General features: G+C 40.0%; 2 protein-coding genes across 2 annotated transcripts; both read left to right on the top strand.

Annotated features, from left to right (window-relative positions):
* Positions 1-381: 381 nt before the first annotated feature.
* LOC110050769 (UDP-glucuronosyltransferase 2B33-like) lies at positions 382-7,058 on the top strand. The gene is made up of 5 exons (XM_020756731.2): positions 382-2,195; positions 4,268-4,880; positions 5,115-5,318; positions 5,617-5,905; positions 6,218-7,058. The coding sequence occupies exons 1-5, from the start codon at positions 2,052-2,054 to the stop codon at positions 6,495-6,497; spliced, it is 1,530 nt and encodes a 509-aa protein (XP_020612390.2). The 5' UTR covers positions 382-2,051; the 3' UTR covers positions 6,498-7,058.
* Positions 7,059-7,587: 529 nt separating this feature from the next.
* On the top strand, positions 7,588-14,155 carry LOC110050768 (UDP-glucuronosyltransferase 2C1-like). Its single transcript, XM_020756730.2, has 5 exons — positions 7,588-8,040; positions 10,454-11,069; positions 11,979-12,188; positions 12,703-12,991; positions 13,748-14,155. The coding sequence occupies exons 1-5, from the start codon at positions 7,735-7,737 to the stop codon at positions 14,025-14,027; spliced, it is 1,701 nt and encodes a 566-aa protein (XP_020612389.2). The 5' UTR covers positions 7,588-7,734; the 3' UTR covers positions 14,028-14,155.
* Positions 14,156-15,636: the final 1,481 nt, after the last annotated feature.

The raw sequence follows: 15,636 nt of genomic DNA on the forward strand, positions 1-15,636 counted from the left end.
AATTTGACTCGTATTTGACTGATTTGTGTTGTATTTTTAATAATTTATGTCGGAGTAGTTCTTGAAGAAAACACACGCAGGACACTTGCATCATTCAAATCAAAGTGTATAAAGCAGAAAAAAATAATAAGGAAAAGAAAAAAAATCCATAAAACGGGGGGACAGTTCTTGGAAATCGATCCTAAGAACCGTAAATCCTCGAATTAGCGCCCGGGGCGCTTAATTCAAATTTAAGAGAAGATGCGGGGCGCTTATTCGAGGGGGGCGCTTAATCGAGGGAAGGGGGGGGGGGGGGGTTGGCGCTCATTTAATTTTTCCCAAATGGTGGCCTGACATGATTTTTTTTAATACATCATCTGCGCGTGAACAACAACATAAGCTGTTTACTGACAAAAAGCTGATCCTAAAATTTAAATCGCGGCAGCCGTATTATTTAACGGCCAGACTGCTCATAACCAAGCGTTCAATTATTTTTCCCCTGTCGATTTCACTGAAAACCATGGGCTTCTCGAGTTAGTTCAGAGTCCCTGGGACTTGGAAATATCGTCCAAGCTCTTCGAAATCGATCCTGAGTAGGTCAAAATCAAGGTGCGCGTAGCCCGGTCTCTACGACTTTCCAGTCACTATAAGTGAGTATAACAGGGGCTATATTTCGGTCAGACTGCTCATGACAAAGCGTTCAATTATTTTTCCCCCCGTAGATTTCACTGAAAAACAGGGTCTTCTCGAGTTAGTTTAGATTCCCTTGGAATCGGAAATATCGTCCAAGTTCTTGGAAATCATGCGGAACTCCAATTTTATATCTTGATATCCGCACAAACTAACAAGCTTCTACGTAAACAGTTATTAAACCAGAAAATTTACACCACTTCAAACTGGTGGTCATATTAGACAATCATGGCCGTTGTTTCGACTCCATCCTCTTTTCAACCCATGAAAAGATGGGATTCTAATATCGAGAGATGAAGTTCCAGGCGATAGTAGACTGCCTTGACGTAAAGACAAAGACTAGCAAGGCACTAGGAAAAACGCTGGTAGACCTTAAATGTTGGACTTCGTCTCAAGAGGAGGGCCATATCAGACTAACGCTGTCGATGCTTGACATCATTGTGTTTTTCACCGGTCGAAGAGATGGGATTCTACCATCGAGAGATGAAGTCAGTTTACGTTACAATTTTATTTCTTGATGTCAACACAAAAACTACCAAGCTACTACAGAAAAAGTTATTAGACCAGAAAATTTCCATCCGACTGATAAACCATAGCTGATTGACCAATCAGAGCGCGCGCATTCATTTGATTATTATATAAAACATATTTCCCAATAATAGTTAATTATTAACCCTTCTGTAAATCAGTGTAACACAGTGTACGATCAAAGACTGCCCGTAGCACAATGCCCAGTCAGTCAATGCATCAATCTGGAATAATCTACTTAGCTTTAAAGCGAAATCGCTGAACAATGTTAAAGGTGTCTGAGCTGAGCTTTCAGAAGTAAAAAGCCCTTGAAGTGTCCGCTTATTGCAGGTTTTGTGCAACAAAATGGCTTAAATTGGTGTCGGTGTCCGCTTAACAGAGATGTCCGCTGAATGCTTGTCTATTAAATTTTCTTACGACTTTACAGTAAATGTTAGAAGCAAATTTTGGGACTCAAGCTGATGTGTTCTTAATGGAGGGTGTCCGCTTAATATGGGGCCCGATTAATACAGGTTTCACTGTATCTCGCTGTGTCACTGCATGCAGCTACCGCTATTATTTGCACGTACGTCATTCCCTTCCTCACTTGCATAGTGCATATTGGGACAATCTCTGTCGGTTGTAAAATTTTCAGTTACTGACCTCACTTTTAGTGACATCATGTAAATGAAGAACACTGGCTCGACTTTTCCACTTTTACGGTTCCGGGAAAGCTGGACTCCGATTTCACCCCTGACGGCAGTGCGTGACTATTAAGGCTTAGGCCGATAGATCCCAATAGTGTCAGGACGTGTCAGCACTTTTGAGCAAACATCTATTGTCTTGAACCAACTTCAACTGATCCATCCAGCAATATGGCGGCATTGAGAGCGCTGGTGTTCCTTGCAGTTCTTTCATGTTGCTCGGCCGCAAACTTTGTCATGTTTCCTATGTTTGGAAGAAGCCATTACATGTTCGTGGCTCGGCTTGGTCAAGAACTGGCCGAGAGGGGTCATCAGGTATGCAAATTAATAGGCATGAAATTGTTAATTCTACCAGCACATCACTTACAATAAAATCTTGATTTTTCGAACCACCAAGCGTAACGATAATTGGCTAGAGATATCGGGTGCTAAATTGCAATGCAATGCAAATCTAAAGGAAACCACGGAGCTATCAGGAGGTTCATGATGATGCCAATGGTTCGAGAAACCGGAATTTTGCCGTAATCGTTTTGAATAACGAACTGCAATCCCTAAAGCAGTAGAGAGACGGAAAAAAAGTATCTCATCGTTTCCATTTAGAAATATTTTTCCAGTAAACAAGGTAAAAACAAATACGGTAAAAATGAATTAGTGGATGGGCTGACCTTCATTCAGTGGGTGAACATTTTGTTTTACAGACCTTTGTTAATTTGCAGAATCTCGCCTTATTGAAAGACGTACAGAGTGGTTGAAATCAGCGGAGAAACACTACTTATTGCTCTTAAAATAGTAGAAAATAGATTACAATCGAACTTGTCCCTTTTCAGTCGTTAGAGCACTGTCAATTGGTATCTCAGTGGAAAGCCCATGTTGGTTAATACCACTATTGTGCTCGCCAGTCTGAGCGTGACTCAGCAAGACTACCCACGTTCGGAAGTTCGGGTTAACTACACACACATACACATTATGACTTTAGTCAGGATTCCAGTCTTGATTGATAGTTCATCAAGACCACTGGCACTCACGAGCTTCTAAACAGCAAGCAGTTTGACAGCCTAATATATACCGTCTGTGTCCATGATATAAGGCTTCAGAGTATTTGAGACAGATCACTGGCTATAATTAAGTCAGATAAGTAACCGGGACTAACCAAATCTGGTTTGTAACACACTGTTTGTTTTGCTTGTTTTATTGATTATCCTTTAATCACGTGGAATTTCATCTCTAGTTCTTTATCGTACACGCAACCTTTAGGTCTGTAGTCTCTGTAAGCTCATCTTCAGGGAGAAAAAATGAGGGGACCCTCATTTTCTCTTGGTCTAATAACATAAATCTCTTCGGCCGACCTGGGTAACACCTTAGTAAGCTCTTAGTATAATGGAAAATCAGTACGAAACAGATTTTGTAATGGAATGCGAGATAGGGTTTTGAAAGGCGAAGAGTGCTTTGTTTGGAGCGGCTCGCTGGGTACGCTGCCCGTTAAGCCTGGGGTGATAACCTGAAGGCGGACAAAGGCGGTACTCGTTTGGTCGCGCCATTACACTTTGTCCTCTTCAGACTTCTCAAAAGAAAAATGTTTGTCTTGTGTTATTGTTTGTTTCGTGGTCCTATTGTGTAATGGATTATTGCGAATTCAAAATCATTAGCATTTATCCAGCGTTCTTTTTCCGCAAATCTGATCGGTTCTAAGGTTGTTGTGTACATGTTGGGTCCACGATCGCGGGCGTTGTTCTCGAAAGGAAAAATTATTATTAATGAGTATCAACGAATTTAATGATGGTGGATAACCCTGCCATGGACTAACATCCCATCAACAGGTGAGCGGGGTGAGAAGGGGAGGGGGGGAGTGGAAATACTCCTAGTCGCTTCACCCTACAGAAACCGGGATAAGCTCCGGCTGTGTGGGTCATTTGGCTCGACGCAGACTTATTGCGACTTACAGTCTGGAAAGAAAATAAATGGAAAAATGTCAATGGTACCCCGATGTCTTTAAGGTGCCTACAGATAAAGGTGCTTTACAGGAGAAAGATGCTTTACACACAAGAGGACATCGCCTTCCGACAAACGTTTGTTCATGCGACATGTCCCGTGAAGTGCAATGAGTTGAACAAAATGTCTGGAAAATTTGTGTTGCACTAATTTAAAAATATCAGAGTGTATTACACGAGCAACATCCTTGGAATACGTTCTCTTTTTCTCTCTTTCTATTGCAAGTAACAGCTTGTATTTTCCCGCAGAGTTTTTCAAACTTTTTTTTTTTTCGAAGAAGACTATAGCTTAATTTTAGGTTTCTTCATGCACCAGTATTTAACTTTTTGAAGCACATCGTGAATTCTCATTTTTAATTTGTTCTACCAACGCCAGGAAATGTTTTTATGTTGGTACAGGTGAAGATATTTGTGGGAACAACCCAGAGTTACGCCGCAAATGATTCAAACGTCCGAGTTTACAAAGATGACCAGCTAGCAGCCGCAATGATGAGAGCCGGTCGACCCACTTCGCATTTCTTCAAGACGACGTCCGACCTAGAACAGTTACGATTTCTGTTCATGTACCAGACTCTTTACTGTGACGACTTACTTGGCCACACAGAAGTCATGGAAGAAATTGAACACGCGGATCTTGTTGTTGGCGAGATGTTGTATCTGTGTTCCGCATTAGTTGCAGATAAATTTGACCTTCCACATGTAATCATAAGTGCATCGACTCTCTCTACACCCACGGGGCTTCCGTTCGGTATACCGTCTCCTCCTTCCTATGTGCCACAGTGGGGTGCTTCTCTTACACCTGAGTTGAGATTTGTGGACAGAGTAAAGAATGTGATAAAATGGATGTTATCGTATGGGTGTTACCTTTACGATTTATGTCCGATGTTCAACGGACTCAAGGTAAAACATGGCATCACACCCAGCAAGAACATACATGAGACTCTTGGCAGAGTTGATTTAATACTCGGTCAGATGGATTTTGTGTTAGAAGATCCAAGACCTCTACTTCCTAGTAAGTATCTTGGTTGCAAATCAACGAGCAAAAGTAGGCGAGAAGTCACGATTGTTTTTTTTTTTCTTAACTTTTAACTAGATGACAAAGTAGCGCGAGACTTTTAAGACAATCGTTTAACACAGGAACGAAAAACTAAAGCAAATGTGTATTGCTTGCGACACTCAATGAAACAGCGCTTTGATTATTTCTATTTTTTTAAAATTGTCATTATATTTAAATTCTAACTTCAAGACACTCGAGTTGTGGGTCCATTCCTGCCCAGTCCTGCCAAGCCTTTACCAAAAGAGGTGGATGAGTTCATGCAAGAAGCTGGTGACGGAGGAGTGATCTTAGTTTCTTTTGGTACGGTACTGGAAGAAGTCGATGAAGATTTACTGCAACTGATGGCTAAAGCATTCTCTAAACTGCCACAGAAGATTTTATGGAAACTCAAGGGTATGTCGACAAAAACAGGTTGACCGAAGATGATAATTGAAAATGGTTTACTTTATGATTTATGGAAATCAGTTGGGATTAAGCATTCTTTCTTTTTAAGGTTAATAGACACTTTCACAGCTTTTCTGTGTCACTCAATTTCCTAATTAGTACAAGAATTATTTCGAATAAGAGGAAGTTTATCGCGTTCAATTCGTTGATTAGTTCATGACACAAATCGACACAAAATAGACACAAATCGACCAATCGGAACCCAATGTAATCCACATTTTAACTTACCCGCGTTTACCCTTAACAGGCACATCCAAAGTCTCAATTAGCGACAACGTGAAATTGTTGTCATGGTTACCGCAGAATGACATTCTTGGCCATCCCAAGACGCGTCTATTCATAGGACATGCTGGACTCAACGGGATTTTTGAATCGACCTACCACGGGGTGCCAATGATCTGTTCGCCTTTCTTTGGAGATCAGTTTGTTAACGCCCAGATCGCAAAGCGGGCTGGGTTTTCTGAGACAGTGGACTTAGAGGCCACGTCAGCAGAAGATTTTGTTAGTTTGATTAACAAGGTGTTAATCCAAACCAGGTGAGGATTACGTAACTATATAGGCTTCCCAACTTTCCCGCGTAGAACGTCCTCCAGTAACGATCTTCCCACACCACTTCTCTTTCCTAATGTAAGAACATAAGCTCATGTTTAGATTTAGCTTTCAGAGAACTATATATTAATGCCGTGTAGTTATAATGAGAAGCTATACTTTCAACAGTAGTTTATGTAGTTTTTTTGTCTTTTTATTTGTAAAATGAAAAATAAAACAAAAAATATTGATGAGGAGCTTTCGGTACTGCAGTGCCTTAAAAATAAATGAAATTAACAAAGTAATCTCTTTTCTTCCAGTTATCGCGAGTCCGCGGGGCGGATCTCGAAATCCGTTCAGCGGCTGCCGCGTCCGCCCATCAAAGAAGCCGCTGACTGGGTGGAGTACACGCAGGCTCAAGGTGGTTTGCAGTATCTCAGACCACGGGGCCTGGATCTACCGTTTTATCAGCTCTATCTGCTTGATATTTTGTTCTTGGCATTTTTAGTCTTAGTTGTTGCGGTATTCGTTATCAGATTCTTGTTGAAATCTGTAATAAGTTGTTTGTCGAGATCCTCAGAAAAGGAGAAAGCAAACTGAAAAGACGAAATACCTTTTTAATCTTTAGGTGGTGCTTATTAGTCTTAGAACCGCTCTGGAGCTAGGGGGAGTAAATCTCTGATTTTTTTTTTTTTGCCCTGAGAAAGGCAGTCAATCTACGGGCACATGGTATAACATCGCATGCGATGTTGCCGGGAGCCTCAGAGACAGGGATTCGGTTTGTTTGTTTGTTTGTTTGTTTGTTTGTTTTTTTTTAATTAAAAAATCAGTACTTTAAAGTTGGTTTCACGAACCGTATGATTTCGCTTGTACTAACGTTTAGGTCTAACGGGCATTTATTTCGATTCTTCTTGCTTCATTTACTAATAGACCAATCTCGATATATTCAAATTCAGCCTAACACAATAGACATCAGCACGAGGCTCTGGGGAATAAACCCCACAAACTCTGTAGTTGTTCCCAGGAGCCTCGTACTGAGGTCTATTGTTTTAGGCTGAATTTTAATATATCAAAATTTGTCTATTGTTTAATTACATTTACTAAGCAGAATACTTTTTGTTTAACTGTGATTTCCATTGAATAAAATGAACTGTCATACTATTATTACCGGTTTCCTTACTTGCAACAATTTTCGGACGATTTTAATTTCGGGCAAAAAAAGGCCGAAAATGGAACCGTCCGAAAATTTTAAGCGTCCGAAATAATAACAGTAGATACGAACGCTTGATAGACTTTGTTTCAGTGACTTTCTCCAGTTGGGCAATTTGCAAAATAAATTTGTGCACGGCAAAACCTGCTGAAAAAAATTCGTGAAAGGGGAGCCATAGGAAAAAATTGAGCGAGTGCTTTATGCTGTAAAGGTTATGTGTTTGATTTTAAAAAAATCCTTGCCCAAGTTATTGCCCACCCAAAAACTCCTAAAGGTGAAAAACCTACAGGTGAGAAAAAAATATCAGGCTCAATAAAATTGCACAACCCCTTCCCCGCCACCTAAAAAAAAGTAACGAGGGCCGTTACTTTCGAAACCTTACAGTATTTGCGTTTTTTCCTTTTCCATTTAATTTTGCTGCGTCATTGCTATATCGCTACGATTTACATGTACGTCATTTCCTTCCTCGCTTGTATTTTGCATATTGCGACGAACTCTATTTTTATGACAAATTTATTATCACTTTTCATGAAGTCCTAAAGCTGAAAAAGACCAGTCTGGCCGAGCAAGAAGTTGTTACATGAAAAATAGACGTTGTGTGAATCAGCAGTTGCAGTCAGTTCCAAAATGATACTTTTCAGTTTAAAGAGGATCGAGACACTCGACCAAACCATCACCAAACTCTACCCTTCTTTCCTCATTCGTCCGTTGCGTGACTATCAAAGGCTTGTGTCAGCGTTTTTGAACAAATATCTATTGTCTGGAATGAACTTCAATCCATCCAGCAATATGGCTACGTTTAGAGCGCTGGTGTGCCTTGCAATTCTTTCATGTTGCTCGGCTGCAAACTTTGTCATGTTTCCCATGTTTGGAAGAAGCCATTATATGTTTTACACTAAGCTTGGTCAAGAACTGACTGAAAGAGGTCATCAGGTAAGCAAATTAATAGCCGAGAAATTGTTTATCCTCCCCGCACCTTCTTTACAGTGGAATCACGTTTGTTCGAACCTCCAAGATCTCCAAGAGTCACGACAATTGGCTGGAGATATCGGGGGTTAAATCAGCAATGAAATATAAAATCTAAGGGACACGACTTTTGGTCCGAGCAATCGGTTAGTTCCACTCTAGTCACATTCTACTGGTTTTATATGATGTAAGACCACGGGGCGATTGTGAAGCAATATAAATCCAATTTTTTGCATTTTGGTCAAAACTGTGCCAAAATTGTGACCAAAGTCCCTTCACTCGTACGTAAAGCGTCCGATTTACAACATCAAGAAGCTCCAAGATGAAGTTATAAGTGCGATTCACAGGGAGAGCAAATCGCGATGTTTGGACGAGGACGACCGAGGACTTTGAAATACCGTAGTCTGCCTGATGTGAAAAGTTAGCAGGATAGAGTCAAAGAGGACAGCTGAGGACGAATGTTATGTTTTTTTTAAGAATAAGAGACAATAGGTGCGTTCCTTCGGGGAGATCTGGATCAGGATCACTCGGATCATGGGGCATTAAAGGAGCCGATGAATCAGATTTCGTGACAGGGGGACTGGCGTGACTATATTTATGAAAATTATGCTGCTATCGCCACAGACATAACTTAAGTAAAGAGTTTTGAAGTATACATACACGGAGTGTCTATTATCTCGTTTTCATTAATTAAGCGATAGGCCGCTGTTGTGTTTCGTTGGCTGTTCACTCATGGAAAATGTCAACGGACGGTTTTCAGTATATCAGGGGCACCCAACGACCGTTTTCTCTCTAATGCTGTTAGATGCTGTTTTAGGCTATCTGGAGTACTTTTAAAGCTCTGTAGGTTAATTTTAGGTTGCACTAAAAAAATTTTATCTGTTCGGATATTCTAGGGGAACTTGAGTATTCTCGAATTTATTAGGGCTTTTTTGTCCATTTCCCGAAAACCTTAGGTCTTATCGCCTTTCCGAAAATGATAGCTGACCTTTTTTCGGTACTCAAAACGACATTTTCAACAGTCCGAAAACAACAGACATAAAATTTCTCATATCACGAAAGTTCGAGGTGCCAATTCTCTCAAGAAAATCAGAGGGGATTAAAGGCCTTCCGAACAGATAATTTACCGAAACGATCCGTTGGGTGCCCCTGGTATATCGTTTTGTTTTTTTTTTTCTTTTTTCTCCTTAAACTCTTTTTTTTTCATAGGAATATTGTTTTTCCGGCTGAGGCTGAATATTCTTATTTTCCTGCCGATTTTAGGCTGAAAATATCTCTTGTGAATATTCTTAGATTATAGGGTATGGCATTTCTGTTTTTGAATGTATTTGTTGTCTGGATGATGTTAAAGTAATTTTGGAGCCAGCCTGCAGACAGCCTGATATGACGCACATAACCTCTTGCAGAAATGTTATAAGCATCTAAAATACGGCTAGCTGGTGCTGTTTTTGTTACTTTTTGGCTAGTTTCGCCGTTTGATAAAAGAAAGAATTTTAACACAACTGTATTGTATTTACAAATTTTCAACACACAAAATTATATTATTTTGAAAATCTCAGCGTCATTGAGGTTTATTCTTAAAATATTCTTAAAATTTCGCAAATTCCAGCCTTGATATTCTTATAGAATATATTCTTATAAAAAATAAACAGTCTATTGAACAATTAGATTATGAGCTCGAGATTTCTATTGCGTGACGAGGACGAGGATGCAGTTCGAGTCAACTATCACGCACAGAAATCGAGAGCCAATAATCTAATTTTTTTAGTGTAAATCTACTAGTCGTTCAAAAATTTATCTAAATCCTCGTCACAGACACTTCGTAAACGCCAAGAAGGGCGTCAAGGGCTTCATTTTGTTAACATTAACAAGGGCTCACTGCTACGCTTCTCACTATCTATCAATAGATAGTGAGTAACGCAGCCAATCAGAGAACGGCAGTCGTGTTAAAACGCTAGAAGATTTCTACTAATGTGGAATAGATTCCTTTACCAAAGTTTAACCGGTCAATCCAGTCTGGTTTGTACTGCCCAGATTTGGTTACTCCTCGCAAAAATAAAAGTCATATCGCAACTTTTGCCATAAATATCATCACATTCTTGATTTTTGTTAGTTGTGCTACTTTTTCTGTTGCAAGTAGTAACTTACATTTTGCCACAGACTTTCCAGAACTTTTTTTTCGAGGAAGTCTAAGCTTTATTTCAAGGTTTGTGGTAATATTAACTTTTACTAGTTATTGTCTTTGAAAAGCCTCCTTTGGAAAAGCCATGAGTAAAGGATGTATAAATGTTTTCGTGCAATGGTGGGATATCCTGGTTTCTTTTAATCTGTTATAACATGGTCTGTACTAACTCCACGAAACGTTTTTATGTTTGCACAGGTGAAGATATATGTAGGAGCAACGCAGAGTTACGCCGCAAATGACTCAATCGCCCGAGTTTACAACGACGACAAGATCGCAGCATTATTCAGAAACCCACCCGAGGTCGTTTCGAGTAATATCATGGCAGTGCCTGACATAGACCAGTTGAGATATCTGTTGATGTACCAGTCCTGTTACTGTGACGACTTGCTTAGCAACGCAGAGTTCATGGAAGAAATTAGGCATGCAGATCTTGTTGTTGGCGAGATACTGTATTTGTGTTCTGCATTAGTTGCAGATAAATTTGACCTTCCACATGTAATCATATCTGCAACTAGCCTCTCCACACCCACCGGGCTTGGGTTCGGTTTACCCTCCCCTCCCTCCTATGTGCCGCAATGGGGTGCTTCTCTTACAAAAGAGTTGACATTTGTGGACAGAGTGAAGAACGTGATACAATGGCTGTTATTGTACGTGCATTACATCTACGATTTATGTCCGATGTTCAACGAACTCAAGGTAAAGCATGGCATCACACCCAGCAAGAACATATATGAAACGCTTGGGAGAGTTGATTTGGTACTCGGTCAGATGGATTTCGTTTTAGAGGGCCACCCAAGACCTCTACTTCCTAGTACGTACCTTAGTTTTAAATTAAATTGTATGCTATTCAAAATAATTCAGGACTGCGAAATAATGCTGCCTGCCCTCTTTATGGCGTGGTATCTGCGCGTAGATCTCAAAGTTTATTAATTAATCTATTTTTTATTTAGTTTCTTGTCTATTTATTTGCGAGGATTTGAAGGAAAAAACATCAAGTCTAATATCTCCCGTCTGCACTCAAAAAACCTCGTTTAACTAAACGTTCTGGATAATCTAACTACTTCAGTCACATTCCAAAATACCTTCAGTTGCATAGCTTTGAACCTGCTCAAAAACCACAATTTTTCCTTTTGTGTAAGGACCAGACTTATAATGAGTATTCTCATTATGGGTGAGCTTAAGGGTTAGAAGGATTCAACAGAGTTATTTGATCACATTCATCGTGTGTGTTTTGTAAATGATTTAACTTACTTTGCTGACAGTTGATTCAAGAAGTTCAAAATGATCGTCCCATGATAAGTTTGAGGAGATAAGAACACCAAGATCTTTCTTACATGTTACATCCTTGATTTGCGACCCATTCACAATGTACAATGTCTGCAGAGCTTTCTTCTTCTTTGTAATGACGTACGAAGCGCTGGGACTTATTAGTCGTTTAAAACTCAGCAAGTGATCTGAACTCCAGCTCTTTAGACTTGATAATTCACGTTGCAACTGTCGCCCATTAGAATCATTAAAGATACTGAGATCTGTAGCATTTTGTACCATCTTCGTATAGTTGAACAGTAGTATTAACGTCGGCAGTAACACTTGGGGCAAGTGTTACAAGTAAGAAGTAACCATAGAAGAGATATCGCGTTGAACACTCGAAAAGACATTCCATATCTGCGCGCCTATGTGTTATTCTCTATCCATTTTGCGTTTAATTTCTAACTTCAAGACACTCGAGTTGTGGGTCCATTCCTACCCAGTCCTCCCAAACCTCTACCAGATGAGTTGGATCAGTTCATGCAGGAGGCTGGTGACGAAGGAGTGATCTTGGTATCCTTTGGTACAGTGGTGGGAGAGCTCGATGAAACCTTACTGCAAATGATGACTGAAGCATTTTCCAAACTGTCTCAGAAGATTATATGGAAACTCACGCTGAAGGGTATGAAACAGTTTGACCTAAGATGATAATTAAAAATGGTTTCGTTTATGATTTACAGAAACCAGTTGCTGGGATTAAGCATTCTTGTATATATGCAAGCTTTTTCTTGAACAGGATATTCCGTGAAAGCATTCATGACGACTGAATCGTGTTGATTGTAAATTAGGAGACACTTACATTGGCTGGTCTTGTGTACACTCAATTTACGAATCAGCATAAAACGAAGTTCTAATTAACAAGAGGTAGTTTATTGCGTTCAATTCGTCTATGACATGATCACTTTGTAAAACATAAAACAAGGACCGACCGGTCCGCGAAACCTTAAGTTATTCACACTTGTTAAAAGCTTTGAAGGAAAATGTGACAATGCTGTTTCTCGACGTCAAAAAGTCCTCTCAGTATAATCATCTCCTTAGATGAAAACTAGCATTAACCAATGAAAACGCCATGTGCATCATTTGCTTTAATCACTAAAAAAAAACTGCTGAACGCCTTTTTCTCCTTAACTTAACAGACGCATCAAAAGTCTCAGCGAGTGAAAACGTGAAAGTGTTGTCATGGTTACCGCAAAACGACATTCTCGGCCATCCCAAGACGCGCCTATTTATAGCACACGCAGGGATCAACGGGTTATATGAATCTACGTACCACGGTGTCCCTATGATTTGTTCGCCGTTCTTTGGAGATCAACCTGTTAACGCCCAAATGGCAAAGCAAGCTGGGTTTGCTGAGGTACTGGACTTAAAGGCTACGTCAGCAGAAGATTTTGTTAGTTTAATTCACAAGGTGTTGACCCAACCCAGGTGAGTATTATAAAAATAACCCCGGCAAATATAAGCTCCCCGAAGTACAGACGTATTAACTCTTCTAGTAGCAATTGCCAATTGGTTCTTCTAACTTAAGACCATGGACTTATATTTAGATTTAGGTTTTAAGAAACGATATTAAAACGTAGAACTTGTTTTGAGATAGAGGTCCTTATCAGCGAAGACACTTTTGCTCTTCTGTACTCCGTATACCCCTTTAAACAATTCTTCTGAGGTAAAGTTCTTCTTATTGCATCGATGAAAAAATTAATTGATCGGGTTTGAATATAGGTATTTTGGTGTGAACAGGGAATTAATAAGCCATTTGCGAGTTGCTTTTTATCTCTTTTTCAAAACGAGTCCTGGTGCACAACCTTTCAATGGAAATGAGTTTGATTTGCGAGAAAATGAACGCGCAAGAAAATCTCATCTCCATGTGAAAGGTTGTGCACCAAGACTCGTTTTGAAACAGGTAAAAGCAACTCGGAATAGACCAGTTTCGACATATCAAAATTCAGCCTAAAACAATAGATCTCAGTGCGAGGCTCTGCGGAATAACTACAGAGTTTGTGGGGTTTATTCCCCAGAGCCTCGTGCTGAGGTCTATTGTGTTAGGCTGAATTTTAAAATATAGAAATTGGTCTATTGACTGATTTAATTTCGTTACCAGCGACAAGTCCCCATAAAGCAGTGCAACAATACTGAGAAGCTTTAAAATAAGTAAAACTAACTAATCAATTTCTTTTCTTCTAGTTATCGCGAGTCGGCGGAGCGGATCTCAAAATCCATTCAGCGACTGCCGCGTCCGCCCATCAAAGAAGCCGCTGACTGGGTGGAGTACACGCAGGCTCAAGGTGGTTTGCAGTATCTCAGACCACGGGGCCTGGATCTGCCGTTCTATCAGCTCTATCTGCTTGATATTTTGTTCTTGGCATTTTTAGTCTTAGTAGTTGCTTTGTTTGTTGTCAGATACTTGTTGAAATCTGTGATAAGTTGTTTGTCAAAATCCTCAGAAAAGGAGAAGGCAAACTAAAGACGATGGAACACCCCATTTTTTTCAGTGATAATGTAATCTCTAGGCAGCACTAGACAGCCCTTTGAACTTTCTAGAACTTAGAAGAATAAAGTTTTGATTTTTAGACCCTGAGAAACAAAGAAAAATTACGGGCTTACGTGCCTCATTGTACTAATGAGTTTAACCCAGTGACTAAACCTAAATCTTCTTAGAACCGATTTACACGGTACGACTTAGTCGCATGCGACAAACTTACGACAGGCCCACGACATGACTTAGGACCATTTACACGCGCACGACATTTTCACTTACAAAGTTCTAACAAACGGTAAACAAATATTTTAGCTCTCCTGCGCTTTGAAAAAACTTTCTAACAAGCTGTTTTTCGCTTTAATTCGTTCAGTACTTTTCGAGAAACGAGTTTATGTCAATCAGTCAACAACAATTTCGTCCGCCATTCTGACGCAAGAAAAACTTCACCCTCGTCCCCTGCTCAGTAGAAATTTGTCACAAAATACGATTCCGGCTACGAATGTCGCAGCGTTTTGAAACATGTTTTAAAATCCTATGACATTTTTTTGACGTACACAACAGTCATAAGCGAGTTGTAGACTTGATTTACAAGTGACAATTCATGTCGTAGGCCCGGGGGGGGGGGGGCACTGCCATATATGGGCTATATAGGTATGTGCCGCTGTGAAGGGTATGGTTTTCAAGCAGTTTACTCTAAGATAGGGTATATATATCAGAGCGTTTGGATCTAGAATAGGGTATCATTTTTCCCAAAACTGATACGTTGGTTGAAGATTTTATCTAGATTAAAAAAACCAGGAATTGCCACTCGAAAATATAAAAAAAATCAAATCGGTTAGTTTAAATTTACACAAAGCCTCAATAGTGTCGATAGATGGGGGGATTTGGGGAGTTTACTCTAGTATAGGGACCGTTCATTTTTTATAAGGTAGGAGGGGCTGGTGGGATTTGGGGGGGGGGGGGCCATGCGAAAAAAAATGGCTTTCGAGGGGGGGCCATCCCAAAAAAATAAGGGGAAAAAGGGGGGTCACGTGAAATATTTTAGTAAAACTTTAAAATGGCATGATGTTTGAATATAAAAAAAATTGCTATAGAATAAACATAGAAGGCAGGATACAAATTTATTACAAACTTTCCTTTTGCTTTAAAAAAACGTTTGGCGACAAAAAGCATTTGTAGCTACTGAAAAGAAGTATTTAATACTGTTATTTTCGAATGCAACTTTCACTGGCACTCATCTTCATCTCCGCTGTCGTCGAGTTCTTCATCGCTGCTTGTGCTGCTATGGGAGTCTCTTTCACCAATGCTGCAAGAAGCAGCAATGCTTTCCGTCAGAGTGAACTCTTCAGGGTACATGAAGGTGTAAACATAATCTCTGACTTCCCGCTCAAGGTTGGTGGTGATTCTGCTTCTTGCAGCATTGGTGAAATAATTCCCTTCCTCCCTTCGACGTGGCAACATCCTCAACTTTAAAAAACTCTTCCGGGACGGCCGTTCTAGGAGGGTACACAAGGCATTGTGGAAGATTATTTCCTAGCGGGTTTCCAACACAGATTCCATAAACTCGTTGGGCGTTGTTTTCAGTCCGCTTCCT

Source organism: Orbicella faveolata, unplaced genomic scaffold (genome assembly GCF_042242905.1).
Source record: "Orbicella faveolata isolate gen_17 unplaced genomic scaffold, um_ofav_v1 contig_36, whole genome shotgun sequence".
NCBI lineage: Eukaryota > Metazoa > Cnidaria > Anthozoa > Scleractinia > Merulinidae > Orbicella > Orbicella faveolata.